General features: G+C 33.3%; 1 protein-coding gene across 1 annotated transcript in view; it reads right to left on the bottom strand.

The window, feature by feature from the left end:
* Positions 1 to 384: 384 nt before the first annotated feature.
* Positions 385 to 14,707, bottom strand: part of LOC125061548 (BTB/POZ domain-containing protein 7) — a 33,833-nt gene continuing 19,510 nt past the window's right edge. Inside the window, exons 17-29 of the mRNA XM_047667022.1 lie at positions 14,150 to 14,484; positions 13,271 to 13,348; positions 12,505 to 12,569; positions 11,373 to 11,436; positions 10,272 to 10,390; positions 8,421 to 8,549; positions 7,763 to 7,847; positions 7,256 to 7,329; positions 6,584 to 6,637; positions 5,477 to 5,611; positions 2,968 to 3,034; positions 2,188 to 2,276; positions 385 to 1,312 (exon numbers count right to left, since the gene is read on the bottom strand). Coding sequence (XP_047522978.1) covers positions 2,204 to 2,276; positions 2,968 to 3,034; positions 5,477 to 5,611; positions 6,584 to 6,637; positions 7,256 to 7,329; positions 7,763 to 7,847; positions 8,421 to 8,549; positions 10,272 to 10,390; positions 11,373 to 11,436; positions 12,505 to 12,569; positions 13,271 to 13,348; positions 14,150 to 14,484 — 1,278 coding nt within the window. The 3' untranslated portion in view covers positions 385 to 1,312; positions 2,188 to 2,203. The remainder of the gene's footprint in view (positions 1,313 to 2,187; positions 2,277 to 2,967; positions 3,035 to 5,476; positions 5,612 to 6,583; positions 6,638 to 7,255; positions 7,330 to 7,762; positions 7,848 to 8,420; positions 8,550 to 10,271; positions 10,391 to 11,372; positions 11,437 to 12,504; positions 12,570 to 13,270; positions 13,349 to 14,149; positions 14,485 to 14,707) is intronic.

Genomic DNA, 14,707 nt, shown 5'->3' with positions numbered 1-14,707 from the left:
GACTGCTACTATTAAAATAAATAATATGGATGGAGATTATAATATAGGAGCATATAGGAGTAGTATGACAATTCAATTTTGAAAACGCTAAGTTACGTGGTAAGCCAGCTGGATCATATTTTTGAAGTTATACTTCTTTAGGCACGTTATGAAAAATTGATGAGAGTGAAATTTTACGATTCGCGCGCACCGTGACACAAAGCTAACAAGATGCTACGGCAATGGACATAATTTAAAAACAACATTCGAATAATAATAGAATTTATGTTACACTTAATGTAAGAGAATAATAATAAATATTTATTTAATTTTTCAAATGTAAACTGAACTTTATTGACTATAACGACTCCTTTTTCAGTCTTTGATTATTTAATTGTAATTAATTATTTCCATGCCATCAAAAACTATTTTTAATAATGCCAAAGAAGTATAACTTCTTACGCGCGTACATAAGTACACGCACCCTTTTTGTTTTTAGTGGTGACTGTAGTTTGACACTTGCATCATAAACTTAAGTATTTTGGAATACTTTGTCTATGGAGCAATCATTTCCCTTATGTCAAAATTTGTATTCGAAACATATTTTTATGACAGTAAATTCAATGTACATACTATGTTGGTCGCTTATATAATACACAACCACTATACTATATTGCATTATCGTGCTTCCATTCTTTTGTATGCGTTTAGAAAGGGACATCACTAGAACGTACAGGAAACTCAAATGTCAATTTTGACATTTATGACTCATAAAAGTTGCCAGTTATTTTATTATTGACATTTTAGTGTTAGAAAAAATTTTAGATAATTTTAGCGTCATACAAACATCAAATTCATGCGATCTATCACTGTCCCTTTCCAACGCTTACAAATAGAAGAGGAACTAGAATAGATTTTACATAATTTATAGATAGAGAATGTACAAATTATTTACATTATATTACATTACATTGGCTTGGCGCACACTAAAACAACATATATGGCCGAAATTAATACTATTGATCTGGTTTTAATAAAAAATTCAAACAGTAGTATAAAATATTTTTTTTTACACATTTTAAATTTTATTATAATTAGCCTTGATTACATTGACTAGACATCGTTGCTTGAGACGCGAGAATTTCATAGTACTGTCCAAAGTTTAAACACATTCAATCATACTTTTCGTGTGCGCCAAACTTTCTTAAAAATCACAATAACTTGTTTATAAAGTCTTTTACACCTCAGGAAGTGCTGAACAATTATTGATGTCAGTGCGTGTGTCTATTCGTCTTGAGGTGCGTACTATGTCGTCAGTCTGCCCGGCGTACGTCTGAAAACCCATTTTTTTTTTTAAATTAAGTCACGTGGTTTATAGGGATTATAAAAACTATGTTATTTTAAAAGCTATTTGACACATATTAACACAAATTTTAATAAAATGTTTTTCATTTTATTTATTAACACTTTAACACATAAATTATTAAGTAGGCAACGGGCCTTATTACTAACGAGCGATCTCTCCCAGGCAACACTAGTAACAATTTAAACTTATACAATTACAAAACTAAAAACTAAAATAAAAAAAATTCAAACTAAATTAATGCTAGGTTCCAAAATATAATTAAAAAAAACAAATATTTTGTAGTAATGTTTAGTTTATTGTATATATTATTTTTATTCGTAAAATCTAGAACGTCAAAAATCTTATTTCAAGAGCAATATTATCTTATTCTTTACGTATTAGCTTATTTCAATATTTCTGTATGAAATTTGACGTATTTGGCAGGGGATTGTAACTTGAGAAATGAATTAGAACCAAAAAAATCTTATTTAATTTGTTTTCTTTTTATTTAATACTTTAATTAACTGAAAGTACCAATATTATAACGACCAATCAGAGCAGGAAGTGCCTCGAGTGGGTCAAGGCATCTTGGCTGATCATGATATATCGCCAAACGATTTTGTATGGTACAAATGGTCACGTGACCAAGTGTGATCTAATGCCATTGCCATACAAAAATAATTTATCGTTAATGGGTCAACTGTCGAAAAGCGATTTTGTCCCAAGCCCCTGAACCTACTTCTCCGTCATACTTTGAAACTGAAAAAGGAATTCCATTAAAATTACACTGGTACGAGAGCTTTATCTGTGTTTTGTGATATCATGAAAGAGATGTGTCGACATATATGTGTGTGTATGCTCACCGGGTCTGTGTGTGCGCTAGGAGCGATAAGCAGGGCTGTGTGAACGACCACGACTCACGCTACTTTCACCACTGTAAACACCACCCTCTCTGAAATCAACGAGAATTTCATTAATAACAATCCAGTGCAGTCGCGTATACGTACACTTATACCGTACACGCAAGCGTTAATTACGTATAAAGAAATAACAATCGGTACACAGCCTATAGACCATAAGATTGCGAATAGTAGAGGGTCCATAAATAATTTCTTCCAGTATTAGTTTTTCAATTACAGGGTAATGTGTATTAGATTTTACTTAATGAGTAACTGCGAAAGATAATATTGCAGATAGCTGATTCAATGTATCATTACCTTTTATGTTCATATTTCTGTATTATTTTTCATGACATCAAAATTAACTAGTTAAGTCTAAGAACTGGCCTTTACGAACATTAAATTATACCGGTGTAGTACCTTAATGGACTGTATTGTCTGATTAATAAGTTATTATTATTAAACAATATGAGCTTTGAAAACGGAGACTTTCTTTAGCCAATGATCGCCACCATTTTGGATTGCAACATCTTTTTTGACCCTACATAAAAACTCCAGCAGATCCGGACTCCTTGTTTGCGGTAAGACTGAGGTAAGGTTTTTCTGTTTGCTGTCTGTTCCAGATACTGGTTCCGTATCTAGGACCCTTATCTAAGAGTGCAGATTCTGACTCTCTATCGCACTCGCACTTTCATCTGCTCTTTAAATCAAATCTATGTACACACAATGTATTTATAGACATACCTATCGTATTCCCTCTCCGTACTGACTCGCTCCGTACCGCTCACTCCGCTTATGCCGCTAACTGACACTAGAACATAACAATTTATTTAATAACCATTTCAGATTCTTAATTAGTGACCATGATACTAATACAGTAATATATTCATTAATTCTAAGTATTGTTTATAAAAAATCAAATTAAATATTCATAATTTTAATAACCCACGTCAAAAAAAACAATATTTTAATACGTTAATTGTCATTCGAAAACTTTAACAAGTAGGGGAAGGTCGGGACCCTTCGTACGGTTTTCACATTTTATTTTTTTATTTTTCCATGAGTTAATCACCTGATAGCTTAAATTTATAGTCTAACTATCTGAGATTCATATAAAAAAATTACAAATGATTTCATCTGATGGTTTAACCATAATTACGATTTAAACTAAATCTGGAAAACGTACGAATCTGCCCCATCAACGGGGCACCTTCGTACAGTGTTGGGGGTACCTTTGTACGCTGTGGGGTAGTTCCGTTCGTGCGATTAAAACGACACACATAAATCAAAACTCATTTATTAGCAATGAAATTAAACAGAAAAATAAAGATTTAATTTCTATTTAACAACAATAAATACTTTTCTTATAGTGAACAAAAATTACATAGATGTTCTTATGTAAAACAAAATTTAATTAGTTATGTATCTTAAATTTAGAATCACATTTCTTGATCTTTGGTGCGGATTAGAGCTTCTTATTTTCGGGTGTGGCATTCGTCGTCATTTTGTTTGTTACAACATGCGGATAGGGTCGAAATGCCTCTGGTGTCAAAACTGACTTCGAAGGAACTACTATTTGATGGATTGGTAAATTATTCAAAGCATCTGGTTCACAAGCATCAAAATCAACCTTAATAAAGATAATAAGAAAAAGGTATTAATATATATTTACATCCACGATAGCAAAAATAGCAACACAGGACAAAGTTAATGCAAATATTAGCAATTATCACACTAACACAATCGTACCTACCTACCAGGGGGTTTAGTCAAGATGCCTTAACAGTAGTGTATGTAGAAAGTCAAATCTTAATTTGTATGAAAATGACAGTTCGTGTCGACAAATTTTCATACAAATTTAGTTGTACAATTCGTTCAAATGTGCCCCATCTAGTGCTGTCCGAAAGTACCCCACTAACTGAATAACAACAAAATATAACTTATTTAAATATTAATAGGAAAACGTCATAAATTAAGTATTGGAGACGTATCTTAAGTATATTTTGCAAGTTCTGATACAATACTCTACTCGAAAACTTATTTTATCTACGGTAACAAGAGACAAAAACAATGATCAAAAAATTACTTACCGAGCGCGAAAACACGTCCATGCCTGTAACTTCACTCTCATCGGTGCGATTTTCGCAAAACTTCGTTGATGTAAAGTTGGTACCTCGACTCATGCACATATACAAAAGTAAGACTGTACTTTGTTTCGTTCAAGTTTTATTTTGACTGTATGAATGTGCCCCGCGTACGAATGGTAACGATCTTCCCCTATACTACGTCATTGTCGATTTGAAGTCAATCACGAGCCTGACATATACAGTGCCACATATTTTTCTGGCCGGCGGCTGAAATTGGTACTACCGTCACTATTTTGGTGCGTACAATAAATTATTTTACTATCTACCCACATCTAATATATAATAAAAATGTATTTATTTTACAATGCATTATTAACTACAATGGCAATATTTAAATTATCAAACGCTTCTGATTGCTAGGTATCTTAAAAAATTCTATATTAATACTATTAATATATTATTTTTTATATACAATATATTTATTTAATAGTACAGGTAACAATATCTGTTGTTCCTAAGTTTAGGTCACATTTATTTGAACCTAGAACTGTATTTTCTAGATAAATCGTTTCTTTAAGACAATTAACAATTATTTCCTAGATAATGGTTAATTTTTATTTACTGGCAATACTAATATCCATGATAGTGACTCTTACCGGCCAAGAAAAGTATGTAGTACTGTAAAAATCTGTATTTCGAATTATCGTTTTTATATAAATCAATGAATTTATTTTTCATATTGTCATACAGCCTATAGCAAATAAAACATTTCGTTTCAACATCAAACCCACGATATCCAACTTCTTCGCTATCACATAATTTTTTTTTATATAATAGGGGGGCAAACGAGCTTGCGGTACGACCAAACAGCGTAGTCTTCGCAGCCCATAGACACCCATTTTAAGTGGGTGAGTTGCCAGCCTTTAAAATAATCAAATCAAAATACGTTTATTCAATTTAGATGCTTCTTAGAGCATGCTTATGAATGTCAACAACGTTTACAAAATTCACGAAAGAGCAGGACTACGCCATCCGTTCGCAAAACTACCAGGAGGCCTTGTACTCAGAAGAACGGGCAAGAAACTCAGCAAGTTTTGCCCTCCCTTTACATTACAATTATTCAATATAGTAGTAGTAGTTAGAATAATGGTATTAATATCACTCACGTGTCCTCGCATGGGGCGAATGCCTAGCGCTCCGAGCTCTCTGCATGCTGCCCCCGGCCGCTCCCTCTATGCTCCTTGAAACAGCTCCCTCCAGCGAGAGGGCCGGTGAAGCCCGACTGCGGAGTGCTGAAAAATCTAAAAAAAATATTATTTAATACTAAATCCGGTGTATACGTATTTTTTAATAAATAAAGTACTCTGTCTCTTTTCATCACAGTGTTGAGATGATTTAACAGAAAGAAACAAAATAATTCTTTAGTTAAGAGTAAATAGTTAGTTTTCATAATGGGTTACAATATTAAAAACTGAGTTATTTATATTTATCAAATCATTATTCAATTGTTTTCACCGAGCAATATTGAATGGCGAATGAGAGAAAAGCGGCAAGCATGGCCATTTTCTTTACCATTCAATATAGTATTCTAAGATGGAAGGGACACTTATTAATTTCCACTCGGGTACTCGGATGCGACGAACGGGTAATAAAAGGTCATTACGTATTTTGTTTTTAAAATTAAAAGCTTTTGATCGTCAAGAATATGTTATACAGTTAAACCTGGGTAAACGAGAACTGGATAAGTGAGAAAACTCTATAAGTGAGAGTAATAGCCGGGACCCGTCATTTTAAGCTCCCAAAACCTCTATTAGCGAGAAACAGAAACCTCTGTAAGAGAGAGTCGTTTTTCCCTCATGGAACTCCGTTAGTGATACTGCTACTTATAGTTATACCTCTATAAGCGACAGCTTTATTTATATTATTTAGGAAGAACTATAGCTACAATAAAAATACATACATATTACATATATTTGACCAAATTTATGAGTTAGAGAAAAACGTTCAAAATACAAAAACAGAAAACCAAACGAAATTTTTAAATTGTAAATAAGTTCTAAATAAAATAAAATATATATGTTGTGCATATAATTTTATCATATTACATATATTTACTATATTCGTGCTTGCTGTGACTTGTTATTGCTGCATTAGCGAGAAACTCGGGCTAGTGAGAAACCTCTATAAGCGAGAATGAGGTTGTGCTCTCTTGAACTCTCGCTTATCCAGGTTTGACTGTATATCACATGCTTCTATTTTATTTATATACGCACCAGTATTTGGTAGCAAATCGGCACGACGGCTGCTCGCCTGAAGAGAACCGTAGGCTGCAAATACAGTCAAATCAAAATCTCGTTGTTATATAAAAACTTATAAACCCAACGAAAGTTACAATATTACGAGATACAAATCAAAGAACACCACGAAATTTGCAAAATAAATAATAATTTAGAAAAACTTAAGCGACTTCAAATACCTATTGACAGTATTTATCCAAATTTTATACATACTCCTGAAAAACGTGGATATATCAAAAACTACTGGACCGATTTTGATGAAGTTGTACTGTTTCCTAATTTGACTTGTAGAGACATTAACTAATTCCAACCATATCAAAAAAGCAGGTCAAACTGTTTAAAAAAAGTTTAAAAGCAAGAATTTAGACATCTGTAATTTTTTGGTCAGAGATTACAAACCTTTTTGGCCGGGCACCTTTACCTTAGATTTACCTTTTTGTAGGTAAAACATAAAAAAATATGTAGCATTTTATTTTATTGCCCTCAAATGGGTCAAAATTGTCCCTTTTTCTGCGGAGAACTATTTTAGTAGCACTAAATCGTCAATATTACTTGATTTTATTGCAATGTGTCTTTTCTTATAATAACTTAGATCAGGAAACGCCCTTCAACGTTACTATATTTTGTATTCCAGTCACCAATACTGACCTCTGATAACAGACAGTTCTATAGCAACACGCAGATCGTCGTCATCAGTTGTCCGTCCACGACCGCAAGAGGAACTCTGTTTAGATACAAAATTAAAATTCAGATAATGTGTTGTGTTGTACCTGTAATAGTTACTATTAAATCAAATATTAAAGTATTCTTGTATCAAATAATTTTAATCATGTCCAAATCACGAAAGACAATAACTCAAATATATTAAAGTTAGCAACTATTTGTTGGTTCTTGCAACCGCAATTCAACAACGCACGAAACGTAGTTTAAAAATTTAGTTTCACACAATTCATGGTTGTCAAAACTTGTATGTCAAAACTTGTAACCTTTACGGTTTTACACTGACAAATAAAATACAATTTTATTTTTCTGTATCTATATAATATATAGATAAGATCTATAAACAACCTATGACTCTGTGATAGTAGCATATTACATATGTATGTTCGGTGGGTGCCAGCAGCCAACTCTTAGTTTCAAATACAGGTAATTTACTTTCGCCCGCATTTAAGAAATAAAATTACCTGCGCATGCTCTCTGTGTGTCCTTGCAGACATGGCAGCTCGTTGCGCACGAGATCCTGTTAATTATAGCAGATTCATTATATATTTGAATAAATATATTATATAAATAAAAATAAATCGCAAAATTTGTTGCTAATCTCAAAACACGTAGACAGCTGGACCAATTCGAGTACTTTTTCGTGATAGGTTTTATGGAGAGAAAAATTTAAAAAAAAATTAAAAGTTTAGTTTTATTTAGTAGTATATAGGTTTTTATTCTGCAAATGCGAACATAGCATAGCAAATGTTTCATATGTCGGTATGTCGGACAAACGTGAAGGAAATTTACTTCAAGTCATATGACCACGGAGAGAAGACTCGCTACTTGCGATCTTTCTAAATATCTCAATCTAATATTTCAATGATTGACAAATGTAAATTCATTTTTTTTAATAATAAAAAACATCCTGTGGCTACACGAGAACCAACAAGCATAACAGACAATATACAATTCGTATTTAGATTGTCAATTGTCATTGCAATGCCATTAGCAACACTAAAAGTCATAATTACATTTTCATGTAGCCGACATTGGTTGGCAGCAACTTTTCGAATATTCTTGAAACCTGTTTACAAAAAAATTATCTAACCTGGTCTTGGAGTGTGCGTAGCGCCATCTCCTAAATCGAGTTGCACGAGACCGGCACCTACACTACCCACACTGCTCACGCTTCCCACACTGCCCGCGCTGCCTGCACTGCCCACGCCTCCTCCGTATTCTGCCCAAAATTATCTCGGTTTCAGACTTAGAATTTTTTTTCCCTTCTCTAAACTTCTTTATATTTCCTGTATATAATATGTTATGTTTCTAAACTTCCTGGGACAAATATCAAACAGTCTCGAAACTTTTTTAATATCCAGGACATTCTAGTATATTCCTGGACCAGTTAGGATTTTATAAAGAAATAGGTCAAAAGCGTAAATAAGAACAACATAGTATCAGAATTGACAAATGATTAGAAGATCCAATCACTGTTGTAGCAGCGGAACTGCGCTTTGATAAAAATTAAAACAAAAATGTATAAAGCTATTGAAGCTATTGAAGCGTAAGAAGTGTATTAAATATCTTTAAGAATTAAAGGTACAATTCAATGAAATTAAAATTTACTTTGATAGTTATAATTTAAAAAAAATTAAGCTTCAAGCTAGATCAGGGTAGCTCAGGGGACATACATAAGTGCTTCAAATGTTAGTGAAAATAGAGTAAATCACTAATTATGTGTCTGACGTGAATAAGGGTCTGTTTCACAATGTACGGATAAAGTACCAATTAGCTATGCAACACATAAATTATTTGGAAGATAAATTGTGCTACAGTAGAACCTCGGTAACATAAAAACCTCTGTTACTTCAAAAAATACTATGTTCCCTTCCCATCAGAGCCCAAAACCTCTATAACTTAAAATACGCAACCTCTATAACTTAAATAAATAATCTCTGTATAGGCCCTCAGTAACTAAAAGAAATGTTTCCACAACCTCTATAACATAAAATTGTTTGTGAATGAGTCATTTTGAAAGAGTGTCAAAACAAATGGTTTCGGTATTTATTGCTTGCACGTGTTTACTATGTATTGTTAACGTAAACAATACATTACCTATTGTTTGCTTTATCTAAATTCTTCAAAGCTTTGCGGCGGTTAGCTTTGTGACAACGACTTACTTGCATCATAAGTTTTGAAAATGAATTGAAAAGGAAAGAAGTTGCGGCTCAGTTTGGAATACATGAGAGTACATTGTCTATCATCATTAAAAAAGAAGCTGAAATCTTGAAGAAACAAGAATCAGGAGAAAGTCTTCAATGTAAAAGACGAAAAATTGCCGAATTCCCTAATTTAGAACAATGTTTGTTTACGTGGTTCAAGCAGTGTCGAAACAAAAACATCAGTGTTAGTGGACCCATACCGAAAGAAAAAGCTGAAGAGTTCGCTAATTCTCTGAAAATCAAAAATTTTAAAGCCAGCAATGGCTGGTTACAGAATTTTAAGAAACGGCATGATTTAGCCTTTAAAAAAATATGCGGCGAAAGTGCGAGCGTTAGCAAATCAGTCTGCCAAGAATGGAAACCTTGATAACTTAAAACCTCGATAACATAAAATATTTTGTGTTTCCCTTGGACTTTAACTTATCGAGGTTCTACTGTATTTGACACTACATCGGGCTCATAACTTATGATGGACTTTATGTGACGAATAGCGCTATCTGAATTCTGACAGTCGTGAAACGCAACAATAGTGTTTATCCTACCAATAAGTAATAAATAGCTAATTTGGAACTTATGTAGAACTTATCCGTACATTGTGAAACAGCCCCTAAATCTTCATTAATTCCGTTCATAATAGGACTATTTTTTTGCTACGTGGCTTACCAGAGAATTTCGAGTTATTTAAAATGTGTTTATATTTTTCCAAACATTTAATCCATCTAAACTACTAAACTCACCTGGTCTCGGCGCGTGCGCATGTCTCGTGTAAAGATAGTGCGGCGTCAGCAAGTGAGTGTTTCCATTCGGTGCCATCGCCACGTCTGGAACAGCTGCCGATAAACGACCCAAGGTGGACCTATAAAGGACGACAATTTGAAACTAACAGGCTGTAACACCGACGATTTTGATAATGTCTGCTCTTATCAAACTGAGAAAACCTAAGCCAGCCAGCAATCAAATAATTAGGAAAGTAATACGTAATACTGTGTTTACAAACAATTTTGACGTGATAACGTCTTTAAAATCGTTTTAGTCGGGTGACATGTTCAGAAACTTGTGTCACACCAAAACCTCACGAGCGCGATCGCAGGTATAACGAGACAGAGACGGACCGATCTCCCGTCTCATCTCGAGCGCTGCCAGTCATTCCGTGAATGTATGAAGAAAAATGTATATCATAGTCGAATAAGTAAACTTGTCATTTTACATCAAAAGTGTGAATAAAACGATAGATGTAATTTAAAATTTGAAAAAATTGTTATCTTCATTAATTCCTTACTTCCCAAAAACTTATATCACCAATAAGACGTTATCACGTAAACATCTCGATCGTAAACCTACTTTACAAACAACCAATATTTTTTAAACAAAAATCTTGGTAGTGGCGAAGTTCTTCGCGTCCGTTCTCTTGATTTTACAATGGACCGTAAATATAAATTTAAAATATTTTTTGAGGTTATACTTCTTTTGGCGCGTTAAGGAAAATATATGAAAGTTAATTTTTACGATGCGCGCGCACACCGTCACAAGAAACCGACACCCTCACACCGTCACAAAAAACCCTGAAGTTAGAATAGTCAACATTTTAAAATAAAAAATGTCCATTTCATTAATAATGTAGAAATATTTTTTTATGATATTTAAATAAACTTTATTTAACTAGACAATGCGTTAGAATAACACTTTCAATGTATCAAATACTTTTTGCTATTGTAAATATACAATTATTTTTTTAATTTTTATCTTGTTTAGTAGGCGTACCAAAGAAGTATAACTTCTAACGCGTGTACATAAGTACACACACATTTTTTTTAAATTATATTTTGGTTTTGTCTTACCTATGTGGTGTGTCAGGCGGCCTAGCGGGTAACTCGCGACGACAAGAGCCCGTACTATGAGGCTCTGAAAACATTTATTAAGTAAATTAACCTTGTATGATAATTAAATGTTTCTTTTACATTTTTCATTTATTTTTGCTTTATAGATTAGTTCTGTTGAGTTTTAATACAAACAATCTATTCATAATTCTGCAAAAACTTTTAATACTACTCTTCATATAGAAAAGTTGAAAACATTTTTTTTAATACAGTTGCTCAAAAAGTGGCGTATTGCAGGGACGTATAGCGTTCGGGATGTGGGCTATTACACACTCGTGCTTTTTCTTTACCTTTTCCGAACTAGTGCGTTTTCTTTCCCAACTGTCAAAATAATGTCTATTAAAAAGAAAAAAACAACCACGAAGTTTTTACTAAAAAAATTCATAGAAGTTTTTATAATTCATGCAAATATTTCAAAAAAGAAGCTACTAATTTGTTTTAATATCATATTTAATGATTTGATTCAATGAGTTTAAGGTTAGGTTTCATTTTATTTCATCTCATTCTCTCTCAATCTCATTAAATTTCATATCAAATAAAAAATTCTACTGAAGACTTGGCTGTTTGGGCATAGTTCCCTTTGCCTACCCAGAATGGGTGAAGAAAAAAAAATCTCTGCTTATATTCTTTTACAGTTGGCGCCATTTTCCAAAAATGTTCTTTGCTAGTTTAGTTGTTTGTTATATTATATATTAAATATACATGAACAATCATACGAAATTAATAATAGTTTGTCTCAAACAGTAAATATGCAACCTAAAACTTCCCCAGTTAGTAAAAAAAACTGTACCAATTTCAATGAATATGTGAATTATACCTTTTATAAGAAATAAATGATTAGTTAGTTGAGTTTATTGTGATTTTATTAAATAGCTTAATTTTTTCGCAACTGTATTAAAAATAGTCGTTCAGTACACGTGCGGAACCATCATTGCAACTTGTTCCGACTGTCAACCCTCACCTTCGGCTGCGCCTCGGCTCGGGTAGACATTTGTCGGAACTCTTTGCAATGACAAGCTTTCCGCACTCGTAATGAAATATACTATTTTAACCTTCACAACTGTAGCATGTTTATGAATTTTTTTTAACTTACCAGTTGGCAAGTGCAATGAAGGCGCTGCTCTTAGACTACCGGCTGAACCGCATCGAGTACTTGACCTGTAAAGAAATATTTTTGTGTCTTCAACTTTTCAACTAAACAAATGCACCGACTTTCATTACTTTAAAATATCCTTTATACAGGGTTTTATTTCATCTAGACAGTTATGCCCTTTCCATAAAAAATAAATCTTGTAACTTAAATTAAACTCTCTTCATCTCAACGTAAATACAATTTGGCAGGAAGAGACAAAGAAGTCATCGAGTTAAAGCAGTGTTTCCCGATCTCTTTTGTGCCATAAAGCCTAAAATTCTCATTTTAGAACCTTAAATGATAGGTTTTAGGAATGAAGAAATGACTAGGAAATTGTTAACGAAACACAGTAAGTAATTTTTCAAAACATATAATGACTGAAATTCAAATAATTTTAATAAATTTTCGAATAGCCTAATAACTTTTTTAACAATAAAATTGCGCTCCTGTAGGGCGTGGGAAACACTGAGTTAAAAAGTGCAGTTAAGCTGATATTTTTTTTATAAATAAGATAATATTTTTTGTATATATTGGAAATAAATATAATATGTTTCTGAATGTAGCATTCTAATAGAAACGGACTTTTAAACCAGTTTAGTCGTTTTTGAGATTATTTGTTATAAACAAAAATACAAATGATTCCACTTCATAAAATTAGTACATATTTCGTTAATCAATATGTATATACAAGAAAAAGGTGGTAAATTACAATTTTTATAATTCTCACCTGCAACACTCCACTTCGGCTGAAGTTGCGCCGCGAGACTCGCTACGGCCCTCGACCCCACTCGCAACTGTCGACTCCCTATAACATTGACTCAAAAGGTTAATATCACATTTACAAAAAAAAATATAGTGAACACAATAGTGATTCAAAACTTAAATATAAACTATATCTTAAAACTACATTCAAAAGAATTCAAATTATAACCAGTGTGGAATCGTAAAAGTTCATTAAAACGTTATTTAAATTGATACTGTTTTAATAAACTTTTGATGTTGCATTTTTGACTTATTTTGAAAAGAGATGAAAAAAAAATGCATTATGCATAAGTGAAAAAGTTATCTCCATCTACCCACAAGTAAAAAAGTCCAAGTTATAGTCAGAGAAGTGTCCAATTGGTTCACAGATGAGAAAACATAAGTAAAATAAACAGAAATACACTAATAACTATCGCTACTAACAAGGAAATATTAGCATTTCTCAAGGGTACAAGGACGAAACAATTATAAGATTTAAAATAGCGCTTGAAAGCAGTAGGAGACGAAAATATATACATTAAAAAGTGTCATAAGAATTACACATTCTGTGTATGGTGGGGGGTCAATAATGGGTGTTAAAAAGAGTGGCGGAGAGTTTATTGCCAGTTCTTCTCTTCCGTTCTACGCCCTTAATTTGAGAACTGGCAGTAAATGTAAAATTAGAAGCATTTAATTTATATTTTATTTTTTGACGTTCATAGGTGTACATTGTGTTACTTATATGAATAAATGACTTTGACTTTGGTGTGATAGGTAATTCAAGAAAAAAGTTACAAGTACCGAGGCCTTCAAACCAAGCTACATCTCAAACCATCTATCCGAATTAATCAAAATCTTAAAGTACCTGTCATTATCCTCTCCATCCAATAACAACTCGGCACACCCATCGGGCAGAGACATCTCCCGAACCGCCCGCAAAGCTATCTGCCTATTCACTGGCCTCTGATCCGAGTGCAGAGCCAGCGCACGCGCGGCGTTCGGAGTCGCACGCAATTCACGTACACGTGCACGTGCACGCGATAACAACCGTGGCGGGATGCACGCGTGCTCGGTGCTCGCACGCGGCTCTGGAGCTATATCCCGTAACATGTACAGTGCATCGGGGATTCTGTGCAACATCCGCGCGCGACGTTCAGCCGCTAGTTCCGCGGCTGGGGCTGTTTGGGAGCTAACTAGGGCCTAGAACATAGAAAACAATTATCGTGAAACGGTGAAACAATAACGATCATAAACAAATTTAGACTTTTATGAAGATAATTATACACCACCGTTTTAAATTTTGGATGTATAGTATATTGTAGAAATCGATACATATAGAGTGAAATATAATGGATTATATTGAATATATACAGGGTGGTCAAAAAGTCGTAGATCAAACGCAAATAAGGGATAGATGAGGTCA

This window comes from Pieris napi, chromosome 23, assembly GCF_905475465.1.
Source record: "Pieris napi chromosome 23, ilPieNapi1.2, whole genome shotgun sequence".
NCBI classification, from domain to species: domain Eukaryota; kingdom Metazoa; phylum Arthropoda; class Insecta; order Lepidoptera; family Pieridae; genus Pieris; species Pieris napi.
Note: the sequence above shows the minus strand (reverse complement) of the source record. Positions and strands in the feature narration are given on the sequence as shown.